The sequence below is a fragment of the Gopherus flavomarginatus genome, chromosome 1, assembly GCF_025201925.1.
Source record: "Gopherus flavomarginatus isolate rGopFla2 chromosome 1, rGopFla2.mat.asm, whole genome shotgun sequence".
Classification (NCBI taxonomy): Eukaryota; Metazoa; Chordata; order Testudines; family Testudinidae; genus Gopherus; species Gopherus flavomarginatus.
The window spans coordinates 227,925,852-227,941,897 of NC_066617.1; the positions used below are offsets into that span (position 1 = coordinate 227,925,852).

At 39.0% G+C, this 16,046-nt stretch overlaps 1 protein-coding gene across 7 annotated transcripts in view; it reads left to right on the top strand.

The window, feature by feature from the left end:
- The window catches only part of MAP7D2 (MAP7 domain containing 2), a 154,823-nt gene extending 141,383 nt beyond the window's left edge, over window positions 1-13,440 (top strand). For all 7 annotated transcript variants that reach the window (XM_050936526.1, XM_050936528.1, XM_050936529.1 and 4 more), the window contains 4 exons: window positions 6,841-6,919; window positions 7,610-7,796; window positions 9,626-9,903; window positions 11,748-13,440. In XM_050936526.1, the coding sequence (XP_050792483.1) occupies window positions 6,841-6,919; window positions 7,610-7,796; window positions 9,626-9,875 (516 nt within the window). In that variant the 3' untranslated portion in view covers window positions 9,876-9,903; window positions 11,748-13,440. The remainder of the gene's footprint in view (window positions 1-6,840; window positions 6,920-7,609; window positions 7,797-9,625; window positions 9,904-11,747) is intronic.
- Window positions 13,441-16,046: the final 2,606 nt, after the last annotated feature.

Here is a 16,046-nt window from a genome sequence, read left to right on the forward strand (position 1 = left end):
AGTGCTTTTTATCTTAATTTGGGTAAATACACTCTTCCCTTCAAACATACCACTGAGTTGTTGGGGTTTTTTTTGTAAAAATAAAACAAGGGTATTAACAAAAGGGTGTAGGTTAAATGATACCAAGTAGAAGGAATAAAAATAGAAAGGGTTACAGACAAAAGTAAAAATATGCTTTCTAGTGTCTAAGACTTAACTCAAAAGCTATAGCCTTTGTTTGAGGTAGATTTCTTACCAATCCTTTTCTTTCCAGCCATGCCTGACTTTCTCTCTGTCAGGACCTTCCACGGAAGTACAAGGGGCTGGTTTCCCTTGTCTTCCTAGGTGACAGATCTTTGCTTAAGCAGGTTTCTCACTTATATTCAGTTCCCAGAAACTTCAACCCCCTTGGTTAAAGGACCCATCTTTGTCATCTTGCAAAAGTTCTAGCCCCTTGTGTCTGCCTAGTGATGGATGCCATGATGGCTTCTTCCTCTTGCCTTCTATTATCTTCCCAAACTCACTCTTTTGTCCCCAGACCCAGGATTACGTCATGCTGTTCTTCTCTTCCTGTGGACTTCCCATCCCCCTGCTGATTCGTATGTAAATAGTACTTCCATTATTTTTGGTCACACCTCGCTTAATGTCATTGGAGACAGATAGATAGCTGACTTCTCTCCTGTCTGGGAGAAACTTGTTTTTTCCTGCTTTTGGTTACAGACTTTAAAGCATAATGTCCTTAAGTATCCATATTTTCTCATAGAGTGTTAATACATACATTTCACAAAGATCTTAATCACCAGGGTGTCATGAGCTTTCAGAAAAGATGACTTCCTCTGTACACTTCACTAATACAGTAATATTATGTACAATCATTTGATTCTGTTACTTACCATTTGAGGTTCAGATCCATCCGGGGCTATCTCCCCCACATGCTAGGTTGGTGGCTTTTTTTAATCTTTCATGTAACTGTGCCTTCATTGTCTCTGCCTGATTACCAGGTGGGTCAGACAAACAAATGCACATTCTTTTGTCTACAGCAATCAGTGCCTATGCATTGCTTGCCAAACACATTTTTGAGAACATAATTCTAGCAGATATCCATAACTCTTTTACACACTCCCAGGGCCGCCCAGAGCGGAGAGCAAGTGGGGCAATTTGCCCCAGGCTCTGCAGGGGCCCCCACGAGAACGGCTGAGGCTCCGGCCCCCGGCCCGACCCCAGCTCCCGCCTCACCTGGAGCCTCAGTGCATCCAGGAACATCCCTGAACAGCTGCGCAGTGGGGCTCTGGCGGGGTTCCTGAGCTTCTCCCTGCTCAGAACCTCGTGGTAAGGGGGCGGGGCAGTGAGCTCCAGCGGGGCCTGAGTTTGCAGTCCCACCCTCTTACCACGGGGCTCAGGCCTCGCCGGAGCCCCGTTGCACCGCTGTTCAGGGACACTCCTGGATACGGTGCGCTGAGGCTCCAGGTGGGGGGGAGCTAGGGGTAAGGGGCCGGGGGGGGTTGGATAAGGGGCAGGGAGTCCTGGAGACAATCAGGGGACAGAGAGGGGGCAGAGGTTGCGGGGGGTCAGGGGACAGGGAATGGGGAGGTTGGATTGTGGGCATTCCGGGGGTCTTTCAGGACTCAGCAGGGGGGTGGATAGGGGTTGGGGCAGTCAGGGGACAGGGAGCAGGAGTGGGGTCCCAGGGTGGTGGTTGGGGGGGTCTCTGGGGGACGGTGAGGTGACAAGGAGCAGAATGGGTCAGGGATTCTGAGGGGCAGCAGTCGGGGGGCAGGAAGTGGGTGGGGGGTCGGTTGGGGGCAGGTCCAGGCTGTTTGGGAGGCACAGCCTTCCCTACTCTAAAGCACATTCTGCAGTTTGAGGTTTGCAGAAGAGCCAAGCTGTTAGCTTTTCCATTAGGGCTACCATCCCTTTCACTTCTCAAATGCCAAATTATAGTCTATATTTAATTTCAGTGCCATAAGGAGATTCATGTCAGGTGAGGGTAGCTTCATTTAAAATTAGCCACTGGGGGAGGATCACATGAGAAGAGCAATATTCCACACCACCTATCTCCTTCCCAACCCTACTAAGGGAGACCCTCCCACCTCCCCTGCATTCCCTGAGGCTTCAAAGGGGTTAATTCAGTGGTTCTCAAACTTTTGTACTGGTGACCCCTTTCACATAGCAAACCTCTGAGTGCGACCCCCCACCCCAATAAATTGAAAACACTTTTTTTATATTTAACACTATTATAAATGCTGAAGGCAAAGCGGGGTTTGAGGTGGAGGCTGACAGCTCATGACCCCCAGTAATAACCTCGTGACCCCCTGAGGGGTCCCGACCCCTGTTTGAGAACCCCTGGGTTAATTTAATTTTAGCACCCTGTGTCCATTCACATGCATGTGCTATTTTGAGCATTTCAATTTTCACAACATAGGCTCATCCCAGATTCTGGAACAAGCTCAAATGCTCAGTTTGTGGAGTATGTACATAAGCTATACCAGGGGTAGACAACCTATGGCACGCATGCCAAAGGCAGCACACAAGCTGATTTTCAGTGGCACTCACACTGCCCGGGTCCTGGCCACCGGTCCGGGGGGCTCTGCATTTTAATTTAATTTTAAATGAAGCTTCTTAAACATTTAAAAACCTTATTTACTTTACATACAATAGTAGTTTAGTTATATATTATAGACTTATAGAAAGAGACCTTCTAAAAACTTTAAAATGTATTACTGGCATGCGAAACCTTAAATTAGAGTGAATAAATTAAGACTTGGCACACTGCTTCTGAAAGGTTGCCGACCCCTGAGCTATACTAAAGACAAACCCACAGTAACCGTCTTCAGTTTGTGAGGGACCCCATGGGAGCCAGTCTCTAGGAAACAGATAAATGCATGGAGGTTAAGTCCATTAATGATTATTAGCAAGGATGGGTAAGGAATGGTGTCCCTAGCCTCTGTTTGTCAAAGGGTGGAGATGGATGGCAGGAGAGAGATCACTTGATCATTACCTGTTAGGTTCACTCCCTCTCGGGCACTTGGCATTGGCCATTGTCAGTAGACAGGCTACTGGGCTGGATGGATCTTTGGTTTGACCTAGTATGGCTGTTCTTATGTTCTAAGCTAAATGAACCCAAAGTTATGGAGACAGATATGAGTCAAGGAAGCCAGCAGAGTATGAGAAACCTGGAAAAATCTCTGACTGGCTGGGCTCAAGCGTTTGGTCACAAGCTGAGGTGGTTCAAAAGTTTTGAATTTTTTAAGCGGAATTCTTTTTATTGTTTCTTTAAACAATCAAACACAGCAAGCAGCAAATATTGGACCACACACTTCTGAAACCCCAAACCATATTCAGGTTTTGGCAGACTAATTTCAGCTTTTCAATTAAAAAAAACACAACAGATTTTGAAGGAAAGCAGACATTGTTCATGATTTTTTTCTGCTTTTTAAAAACTCCTAGTTTTCGATCCAAAAAAAGTGTTGATGGAAAATATTTGTCCACCCCTTTTAATGAGCTTTAGTGCCTTTTAGCACTAGCTGGTGCTGAGAACCAGTGATACCTTGTAAAGAAGTTTTCTCAAAACTGAGTTTGTGCCGAGATGCGGAAGGTTTATTTTTCCCAAGGCCACCTGTGGTGGCGGAGCAAGTGGGGCAATTTGCACCAGGCCCCACAGGGGCCCCCATGAGAATATAGTATTGTATAGTATTGCAATTTTTTTTGTGGAAGAGGCCCCCGAAGTTGCTTTGTCCCAGGCCCCCTGAAGCCTCTGGGTGGCCCTGCACACTCCATGCATACATCATGCAAGAATATTAATGAGTTACTAGTGACTAGTTTTCAAATGAACTACATGCCACTTCTTGGGTATATATCATGACAACTGTGTATGAAGTGTAGTGAGTATGTCAGGCCTGACGAGTTGCTGACACACAGTAGTGAACCACCAGTGGGCCTCTGTGTCACAAAGGTATTTATTAGGGCTGTCGATTAATCACAGTTAACCCATGTGATTAACTCAAAAAATTAATAGTGATTAACAAATTAATTGTGATTAATTGCCGTTATAATTGCACTGTTAAACAATAGAGTACCATCTGAAATTTATTAAATATTTTGGATGTTTTTCTACATTTTCAAATATGTTGATTTCAGTTATAACAAAGGATGCAAAATATACAGTGCTCACTGTATATTATTTTTCTTACAAATATTTGCACTGTAGAAATGATAAAAGAAATAGTATTTTTCACTTCACCTACTACAAGTACCATAGTGCAGTCTTTTTATCGTGAAAGTGCAAGTTACACATGTAGATTTTTTTTTAGCTACTTAACTGCAGTAAAAAAAAATGTAAAACTTTAGAGCCTACAAGTCCACTTAGGCCTGCTTCTTGGTCAGCCAATTGCTAAGAGAAACAAGTTTGTTTACATTTATGAGAGATAGTGCTGCCCACTTCTTATTTGCATGAGAACAGATGTGTGTGGCACTTTTGTAGCTTGCATTGCAAGATATTTGCGTGCCAGATATGCTAAACATTCGTATGCCCCTTCATGCTTTGTCCTCCATTCCAGAGGACATGCTTCCATGCTGATGATGCTTGTTAAAAAAAAAAATGCATTAATTAAATTTGTGACTGAACTCCTTGGGAGAGAATTGTATGTCTCCTGCTCTGTATTCTACCTGCATTCTGTCATATATTTCATGTTATAGCGGTCTCGGAAGATGACCCAGCATGTTGTTCATTTTAAGAACACTTTCGCTGCAGATTTGACAAAACACAGGGAAGGTACCAGAGAAATCCGTAGAGATTTCTAAGGATAGCTAAAGCACTTGACCCAAGGTTTAAGAATCTGAAGTGCCTTCCAAAATCTGAGAGGGATGAGCTGTGGAGCATGCTTTCAGAAATCTTAAAAGAGCAAAAGCAGCAAAGAGTCCTGTGGCGCCTTATAGACTAACAGACGTTTTGCAGCATGAGCTTTCGTGGGTGAATACCCACTTCGTCAGATGCATGTCATGACATGCATCTGACGAAGTGGGTATTCACCCACGAAAGCTCATGCTCCAAAACGTCTGCTGGTCTATAAGGTGCCACAGGACTCTTTGCTGCTTTTACAGATCCAGACTAACACAGCTACCCCTCTGATACTTAAAAGAGCAACACTCTGCTGTGGAAATTACAAAACCTGAACCACCAAAAAGGAAAATCAACCTTCTGCTGGTGGCATCTTACTCACATGATGAAAATAAACATGCATTGGTCTGCATTGCTTTGGATTGGATGATTGGATTGGATGATGAGCAGAACCCATCATCAGCATGGACACATGATCCTCTGGAATGATGGTTGAAGCATGAAGGGACATATGAATCTTTAGCGCATCTGGCTCGTAAATATCTTGCAATGCTAGCTACAACAGTGAACACCTGTTCTCACTTTCAGATGACATTGTAAACAAGAAGTGGGCAGCTTTATTTTCTGCAAATGTAAACAGACTTGTTTGTCTGAGCGATTGGCTGAACAGGAAGTAGGACTGAGTGGACTTGTAGGCTCTTAAGTTTTACATTGTTTAGTTTCTGAGTGCAGTTATGTAACACAAAATCCTCTTTCACGATAGAGATTGCACTACCGTAGATGTATTAAGTGAATTGAAAAATACGAGTTTTTATTTTTACAGTGCAAATATTTATGATAAAAAATAAATATAAAGTGAGCACTGTACACTTTATATTCTCTGTTGTAATTGAACTTAATATATTTGAAAATGTGGGAAACATTTGAAAATATTTATATAAATGGTATTCTATTGTTTAACAGTGTGATTAATTGCAATTAATTTTTTAATCACTTGACAGCCCTAGTATTTATATTTCATTCCCAAGGACACTAGCTCCCACCCATGATCATAGTAAGACTAGGTTTTATTGTCTGTGGTGGACACTACACCAGTTGCTTTGCTGGGGCCTGGGAAGGAATTTCTCTCACTGCCAGAGTGGCTGAGACGGAGTGGGGGTTTTCTGCAGCTCAGGGACCTGGTGGGGCAGGTCAGGAACAAAGGTTCATGTTGTCTCAGCTTAGTAGGTATCCATAGGAGTTACTCATTGCATGGAGGATCTGGTTCCCTGATGAACAACCAATTGGAAGTGGATATATGGGAAGGGCATCTTCTGGGGAAATGGGACTCCTACCATCTGGTATAGCAGGGAGACAACCTCATATCCCCACCCATTCTTAACCTTCATAAGAGAGGAGGGCAGTGAGGACCCAGCAATGAGCTGGGGCCAGGCAGGAAGTCCAGAGGGCTGTTGGCCGCCCTCACAAATAGGGGGAATTATTAAGGAAAGAATGACCAGCACCATACAATCCTTGCCAGGTATTTCCAAAATGCGTTAATAAAATTGTGACCTAATTTAAACTACATCTCTTGCATCTTGTCTTTCTTCAACCCCCATTCTCCCAGCCATGCAGGATTTCCCCATCCATCTCAGTCAACTTTCTGACCCCCTTCTTGTACTGTCCTATCCCATCCACTCCCCTACCACCATTCACTTGAGCCTCTGCTCTTCCCTTTATGCATACCTTGTGCCTCTGCATCCCAAAGGGGGAAATGAGGATAATTTCACAAGACCATGTGTACTCTCAGAGTAACTACTCTGGCAGTGTAGGGAATACTTCTACGATAGATGCAGCCTAACGATAAAATTCTGTATTTTGTAGTTTTTGCTTTATGTGCTTGAATGTACCGTAACTGAGAAAAAACATTCTAGGAACAATTGTTTATTAACCAGCAGAGTTTTTTTTAAAGGTTCTGCGTACAGTCAGTTCCCAGAATCTTAGGACCTTGCATCTAATGCAGTTAAAATATTATTTGGTTACAGAAGGAAGAGCCCAAACTGGAGATACCATCACCTTTGACTGAGGAAAAGCAACCAAAAACTCTTGTTCTCAGTCAAAAAGGTAAAAGCCCTTCATTTTTGTTTAGAGCAATATTCAGTCTTGATAACTTGAAAACAAAAATCCATAACCTCAGATAGTGCTGTATGATCACAGATGCTGTGTTTTCATTCAGAAAAGGGACAAATACATTTAAGTGTAAATAAGTTAAACATAAGAAAATAGAACATTTTTGGTTTACCAAAGCATGGTAAATGTAGAAGCAGGAGACAGCTATCCTGATGGGCAATATTCTACTCCACAGCATGTCCCAGATAGCATTTATATAAAGTTATTCTAGCCTACAGATTTCTGTTTGTTCATTGTAATCTAGTTCCTGTTTTGTAGATTCTCTAGAAATATTCTCCCCTACAGCCAAGCTTGACATGCTTTTTAAACATTGTTTTAAAATACAGTCCCTTTTGCATTTAATTTGGTTTGCTAACAGCATATATATAAAAATGATGAATGAAAAATGGGTATATAGTGAAGTGTGACTATTCTGTATTTTTCCCCCTTCTCTAGGTCTTCTCTGTGCATGTTGTAAAAGATAATATATTATCTTGTTTCTTTTTCAAACTGTCCTACAATAGCAGGGTGATTGACAAGATAATATGATGGGTCACTTTCATCTCTAATTTCTGTGACCCAAATAATTTTATGATTTTTTAAATATAAACACTGCTATTGCTTCCTAATGAGGTTCTTTTATAGAAATCAATGGACTGACAGCCTGCCAGGAGAGTAAAGGCTTGGGATATGTTGCTAACGAAACACTTTCTCGAGATATATTTTCTAATGGACTTAAGTCAGTTACGGGGCTTATTCAGCTGGATGCCATTGATGGGAAATCTAACAGCATGGATGATTCAACAGATGAGGTTCAGTCTATGGAAGTGAGGTACATGTCACATGAAACACATAACTTTTAAGTAACTGTTCAGAAAACCAAAACCAACCCACCAAGACATATGCAGTTCTCTCATTTCATTTGTTAATCTATCTCTCCGCACAGCCCAACCCCAAATATGGACTCCTGTGTAAGTATGCTTTGTATGTTCTGACTAGTAGTGTGCTCTCAAGAATTAAATGCACTTTCAGATCGAAGGATAATTATAATCTCTTATCTCACTCTCATATCCTGCAAAATAATTAAGCTCTTCCATAGTTCTCATTTGCTAAGTGCACACAAACGTTCCCAAACATTTTGGATTGTCCATAGAGTTCACATGCTGTATTGCTGTGAAAATGGGTATTCAAATATCAGATTTTGTTTTGTACCAGAACTATAAAGCAGTAGCGCATGTCATTGTGTTGTACAAATAATGCTGCAGGTTAGAGTTTCAACATTCACATTTACAATTATTTTAATCTTAAGTCTTTTAATTCATGTCAATATAACAAATATTTGGCAACAAGTAAACAGTATGAAGTAAGCAAGTAAGCAAGCATTATGGGATCTTGGGTGAAAGACCCTTGTTGCACACACTGTACAATAAGAAAATTGAAATTTTAAGATTGCTCAGAACCATAATCCTAAATTCCTTGATTTTAGTAAAATCTCATATGTAATATTGCATTAATGTAGATTTTTTTAATCAATGGGCCAAATTAAGCCCTGATGCAACTCTAATTACTTCAGTAATTGTACAATGGATCCATTTATTCCAATGTTAGATTTATTTAATTTTTAGTTATAACGTTAATGGGGGAATGAACACTATATTTAAGGTTATAAATATATTATATATCTGTGCCAAACATTGGTAAACAGATGTCTACAATCTTTGCTTACTTCCTCCAATTTCTTTTAACAAATAGTCAAAAGGGCATGGGTAGATTTCAAATGCAATTTTAATAAAAGATGGTTCTTGTTAAAATCTTGGTATAATCTTCAGACATAACGTAACATGAAAAAGCTGAAAATTAAATGAACTTATCATCATCAGATGGATGCATTGCATAACTATAGAAGTAATTAGAGTTGCAATAGGGCCAAATTTGACCCATTGATTAAAAAATCTACATTAATGCCATATTAAATATGAGATTTTACTACAATAAAGGAATTCAGAACTATAGTTCCCAGCAACCGTATAATTTAAATTCCCTTGTTGTGCTGCATTTAGTTTGTTCTGTAAAAGTTAGCTTTTTAAATTTCACATGGTTTCACAATTTTCACATGGTCGAATATATCTTTGAAATCTGTACTGTGCAAAATTAACAATTTGAGACCATGGTTCTGCAAAGTTTTATCCACAAGCTTAACTGAAATTTATGCATTGAAGCCAGTGTGACTACTTGCTGTTCATGGAGTTAAGTATGTGTGTAAACCTTTTGCAGAATTAGTAAGATGCAATTAAAAATGGTAAATATAAGGTACCTGATGGTGCAGGGAGTGGAATATTCAGCCTTTTTAACCTCTGGGTCACCAGCTGGAATCCAGCCTCTCTGAAATGAGTTTGTAATCTTAGTCCAGTTCCTACTGGACTGTGTCGATGCCATGCAGCCACCACCAACGCCAACGTTTAAGGAGTATGAAGACAGAATTACTTTATCTCCTCTATAAGCTGGTTCCTTTGTGTATGAGTTGGGCACATAGTGCTGAGGCATGTTGTATCTGTTCTGAGGATAAATAGAACAGCTTTCATGGCTGTTGTCAACCTTTTCATGAACACTAAGAGCTTACAAGACTTTTATTCTGCATTTTCCTTTCTGTCTTTCATACAGTCCTGTTTCAAAAGAAGAACTTATATCTATCCCAGAATTTTCACCCATGAATGAACTCATTCCCGGTGTTTCTATGGAACAAAATGGAACAAGTAATTCCAAGGCTCTTGAAGATCTCTTGGATTTCACAGGACAGGCCACTTACTCCAAGATATCCAGTGAAAACATTAGTCTGGATGATTGTAACAAAAACTTGATTGATGGATTTAACAGTCCTGGGCAGGAGAATACACTTAACTCCATCTGTTGACAACCACAAGACTGTTGTACAGATGAAGGTACAATATTGTGAGAAATATCTAAGATATGACAAGTTATTGGGAGTGTAGATAGCACACTTTTTAGATTAATCCAGTAGTGCGAGCAGCATATGTTGAGAGTTAGGCTCCTGGACATTTAAATTTGGCATAATCTTCCGTGAGTAGACTAAATAGGAATGTAAGAATTGGCATCGTGGAAAAGAGGAATGGTCCACTTAGTCCTGAATCCTGTCTTAGTGTGCAGTCTGTGTTAAACAGTGTCCCTCAGAGCAAAGTATAAACTTTCAGAGTGCTCCGATGTATAACAAAGCAGAATGTTCCAGATCTTAATTGTAACTCTAAGGTATGAGAAGTGATGGTCCTTGTAACTTTACCCTAGCTAGTATATTAGGGTAACAGATGCTATTCTTACTCTTCTTTTAAAACTATATTCTAATCCTTTTCTGATATGTGCTAAACTTTTTGTCTGAATACCCTACAGCCACCACTTTCACAGATTAATTAAATGTAACATAGAAAGCTTTTACTGTTATCAGTTCTAAATTCTCTTCTAATTTTCTCTTATTTTTGTATTATGGGAAAGGGTAAATAGAAGTAAATGTTCAGCCTTTTCTACATTTTTAGTCTTTTTTATACTCCTATCATACTACTTACTCTTCCCCTTTCAAATGAAATAATCCTAGTCTTCCTGAAATCTACTAAAATAGACTATATAGTAAAACCTGAGTTTTGCTTAGCTATACCTTAACCAATCATCTTACTGAAATTTAACTAACCAATCCTAACATACTGTAACATGTTATTTAACCTATTATACCCCACCACCTTAATTGGCTTACACCCAACAAAATAATTATACAGCAGACAGAAACAATCACAGAACCAGACAGAGACCATGCAAATAAACATACAAAACAATATAGAAGTGAGGATTTCACAACTACATCTATACAGACATAAGGGTTCTCCAGCTGTGTCTATTGATAAGTGAGTTCCTGCCAGACAGGATGCTATCAAACTAAGTTTCCTTTTACATCTAGGCTCTTCTCTTTCTCTGGAGGTGATAGGAATATCAGGATAGGATTGTATTCCTAACAGCCCAATAGCACCTTATTTCAATGTGACTAGTATGGAATGTGAGGATGTGACCATACACTTCCCAGCTTATGGCTGCCTTTGCTGCTTGGCCGAAGAACCAGGCCTCAGACAGTCACAGTAAAAGAAGGCCATTACACAGACAGTGATTTTGATTATCTCTTTTATACCTCTATAACTAGCTAAGTGATAAGAATACACCTAAATTCTTAAAGTATAGGCCTTTGCAGACAGGCCTGAATATCTATATCCTAACACTTAATAAAATGTTTAAGACTTTTTGTTGATCTGCACTGGTACCCAAATCAGTTACATTAACGCAATTGAAGCTACCTGTTTAACTTAAACATTTCAATGATAAACTCAGGGTATAATGAAAAATATAGATGTGTATTCTCTTTTCGTTAAAGAACTATGCAACCTTCCCTATTAGTTATGATAGTTCTTAATTATATCTCATTTCAATTTAATCACAAAGAGAGAACAGTTAAAAGCAGGACCAGTTAAGTATGCAGCAATGTGGAATGTGGTAGTGACTGCCATTTATTATGGTTGAGTACTGTAGCTGTACGCAGCATTGTACAGACAGTTAAGTAACAGTCCTTTTCCTGGAAAGTTTGCAAGCTAAGTGACATACACTATGATATACTGATAGTCTGAACGTTACGTGTGGCATTGTACTTTATTGCAAGAGAATCAGTTCTCAGTTATAAAAATTGGAGCTATTTTACTTACATAAACTGTTTGGGTGTGTTTTTAATTGACAGAGGAAGTATTTATGGAGGATATACGTCCTGTCATGGTGCTGGCAGTAAAATATGAGCTTGTCATCTGAAAGAGCTTCTGCAGTCTTTGAACACTGGATTTCACATAATCAGAGCTGAATATAACTTTGTCTTCCCAAGTGGTATGTTGAATAACTGGCTGTTCTTGGTAGATGCCAGGAATCTATAGCCTTGATTGGTTCCAGGGAAGATTCATTGTGCTTTAGAATTTTGGCTTCAGCTGCTAATAAAGGTCTTACTGCTTTTTTTTTTTTAATTTAAATTTCATCTGAATACGTCACTGTGATTTTTACCCTGTGCATTTTATTTTAAAATCATTCTTCCTTCGGTTTTATCATACAAGTACTCGATGTCATGTTCTTGTAAATACTATGAGGTTTGCCCACAGTGCGTTGAAATTAAATAATGTACTGTACTTTAGCTCTGTGCCTATTTTTTTAAATGGGGAACAATACTGAAGAGTTCTCGGCAACTCTTTTTTGCAGGTGTATAATTGCAAAACTAGAACTGAGGAAGCATGAAAACAAATAATTATTCAACTGCTGGAATCAAAGAAGCCTCCTTACAGACTGTGGAGGGTTAGATTTATCCCCCTGCTACAATGCATCACACGTGACTATTTTCTTTTTTTTTTTAAGTCAGTAATGACAAAGCAGTTTGTTAATACAGTACTAATAAAGCCTGGGGTTGAGTCTCACTGAAATCTTTAAAACTCCCTTGATATAACACTTGTAGACAATGTAGGCATAATACCCATTACAGTTCTTTAATATGTATTCTGTAACTGCAGTAGTTCTAAGCAAGTATGTCATGGGGTTCAGATAAATGTTGAGTTAACTATTTGAGATCCGTTATTAATACCAGCAGGCTTTCATTCATGTAGACAACTATGTTGTGTCTTCCTGCAGACTCAACAAAAAATATAATCAGCGGTAAAACAATATACAGAAGTTGCAATGGAAATACTAAGTCTATGAGACACTGTCTCTCTCTCACATAGTATTTTCACCTATATAACAATATTAGCCTCCTTAGTACTCAACAAACATCTATATGGGAAAATTCATATCAAGAATGTAAAATGTAGACATTATGTGCCATACAATGTATTTTGGTTAGTTTTATTTCTTTTGGTGAACTATGGTAACTTTTATCCTATATTCTGTGCTGCCTGGAGGACATTTTTGTCTAAATCTTTAAAAAAAGTCACTACAATTCTGTTTGGAGACTAACAAAAAAGTAGAAACTTTTATATGTAGAGAAGTTTACAGTGTAGCTTGGTCTCAATTGTAGCCATGTTCTTCTGCTTTTAAAGCCAGCAACTGTTAAAAGATTGAAGTAGCCAATGAACCTGTGTGTGAGTATATAAAGAAAACATGCCTATAACAATCGTTCTTTTTATGTTGGTGTATTTCAGCAAAATACCTTTCTAGTGACTGTTCAGTAAGCTGTAGCATGGTATCGTGTCTTCCAAATTAGTCCTACAGTTGTTTCCTAAATAATAAAGAACCAAAACAAACTAATCATGTTTGTTTTGCTTGATATATTGTGTTTAGCAGATGTCACCTGAGATGTTATATTTTATTATGGTGTCATTGTATAACCTGTAGATTAGCTCACTTGCATGACATGTATAGCATGTATAAGAGTGAAATACATTTTCATTTGAGTCTGACTTGTTTCCTAGCTTTTTTTCCCCCTTCAAATAATCATGGCAAAACTACTTAAAAATTGCGGGGGGGAGGGGGACAGTTTGATTTGTGGTGGTTTTCTCAGCAAGGCTTAATACTAAATGAAGGGATAGTTCCTTAGCTTCTCAAAATACTTACCTTTTAGCCTTTTGTTTTCAATCTGATGTGGTGATTTGCTTCTATAGGCTGCTCTGTTCTCTTACTCTCTCAGGTGCGTGAACTGTGAATTAGCCACATTACAAAGCAGCCTAAAATATAAATGTTAAACTGCTCCTTAGACTAAAGCCAAAGATCTTTTTAGAAAGAGACCAGCTTGTTCAATGTAATGACTAACAGTCCACTGAACTCTTGGGGAGGAGCAGTCTGCAAACATTTGTTTTAAATAAAAGTAAAATAAAACAAAATAATTTTAATGCAAAATATCAAATATATAAGTCTGAGATATTTTAGAAAGATCCTTTTCTTACGGACTTCCAAAGATTTTCTCAGCGGGATTTGGCTGAATATCTGGGGTTACTGCTCTTGTAGAAAATAGAATGTGTCGGGGGCGGGGCCTTAATTCATTTTCTTACTCTTTGTACTGGTATTCATATTTGCTGCTGGGGTTCAGAACTATGCAATGGACTTCCTTTGTATAGGACAATGGTCCTGGAACTACAGTCTGTGCACCACAGGTGGTCCTCCAAGTTCTTTCTAGAGATCTACAGAATTAAACCATTTGAGAACCACGCTGTAGAGAAGTGGGGTAGAGAAGTGGATGAAAGTGATCTTTGTTATGAAGTGATCCACAGAATGGAGTTGTTGGAGAACCACTGAAATAAGCCTGTTTCATTGTGTTAGATGAAATCATACACTACATTGCTAAGGTGAAACTATAGAAAAGTATTTACACTACTGGACTAGAGCAAAATTACTATAAGGTGGGTACACAACTAGTTGAAAGATGGTACTCAGAGTAGTTGTCAGTAGTTCACTATCAAATTGGGAGGGCATAGCTAGTGGGGTCCCCAGGGGTCAGTCCTGAGTGTGGTACTATTTAACTTTCATTAATGACCTGAATTACAAAGTGGAGAGTGTGCTTACACAATTTGCAGATGACACCAAACTGGGAGGGATTACAAACACTTTGGAGGACAGGTTTAGAATTTAAAATGACCTTGATGAATTGGAGAACTGGTCTGAATTCAGTAAAGACAAATGCAAAGTACTTCACTTGGGAAGGACAAATGCACAACTACAAAAGGGGAATAACTAGCTAGGTGTTAGTACTGCTGAAAAGGATCTGAGGGTTATAGTGGATCACAAATTTCGTTGAGTCAACAATGCGATGCAGTTGATTTTCATTAGTACACAGTCCTTTATCATCTGTATAAGCTCTCGTGTCTGAAAATTAGAGAGTACTACTGCTCACTCTGCTAATCATCAATTATCTATTTTGTCTATTAAGAAAGTATTTTATGGGAAAGACAATTTAAATTTGAAAGCAGGGAGTAAAGAGGGAAAGGGTTTTAAGCTTTTGTTTTTTTTTTAAATCTAAAATGCAAGCTAACAAAGTCTTGTCCTTCAGAAGAGTTTTATGACACTTGTTTTCCACTCTGTTTCCTCATTTTGCACAGACGGAAGTACAGAAATATGGTGAGAAGTTCTTAAAGTATATTTGATCATTGAAAACCAAGTAAATAGTGTAAACTTGCTTCCCAGCCAATGGTTTGGAGGAGTATCTGAACCCTGCAACATGCAGGATCAAAATGACCTAGAAGCCAGGGTCTCATGGTTCACAATTAGACATGCAGCCCATCTGAAATCCAGCCTGAGTGTGTGTTAGAGAGATGCTAGCTCAGCCTGAGAGGAAATTAGAAAGGTAGAAAACTGCAGTAATGAGTGACATGATTTACATAGTTCTTGAACTGAGAATGTTTTATTTATGTATTTTGGCAACCAATCACACGAGCTGTATATTTCAGCCATATGTGCGCAGGTTAAGAAGAGTCACTGAAGTTAATGGGAGTTGAGAGTGCTCAGCACTTCACAGGATTGGATCCCCAAATATCCAGAAATATCTAATTATAGAAGAATTTTCATGGGTGTGAGATGAGATCATAAACTGGAAAATTATTCTCATACTGTTATTTCCTGTATTTTTCTGAGAATGACAGCCACATATTTACCAAATACTACATATGAGCAGTACTTGTTATCCCGTGGAAAGAGAGAGTGCAGGCCAGTGGCTGGCAATGTTAGGGCAATGCAGGCATAATACAATACTGAACTTTCAAAAATTCAGGTGTCCCTTATGTCATCACAATAACTTTTTCTCTTAAAATAAAGGCAAAACTATTCTATTGTGGTCTAAAAGCTCTTTTTTTACCTAATGTGGCAACATCCCCCCAAAAAATTATTAGCATCTTTTATAAATATGGAGAATTATGAACATAACTGACTATCCTCAATTCCCTGGAGAAGTGGATTGACCAGGGGATTAGAAATGACATCCAGTGTTACAGGGTTTAACTCTAGTGACTTCTCTAAGGTCACTCCTAATTTACACTGGTGTGAATTCAGAATCAAGACCAGAGTTTTCACCTCTACG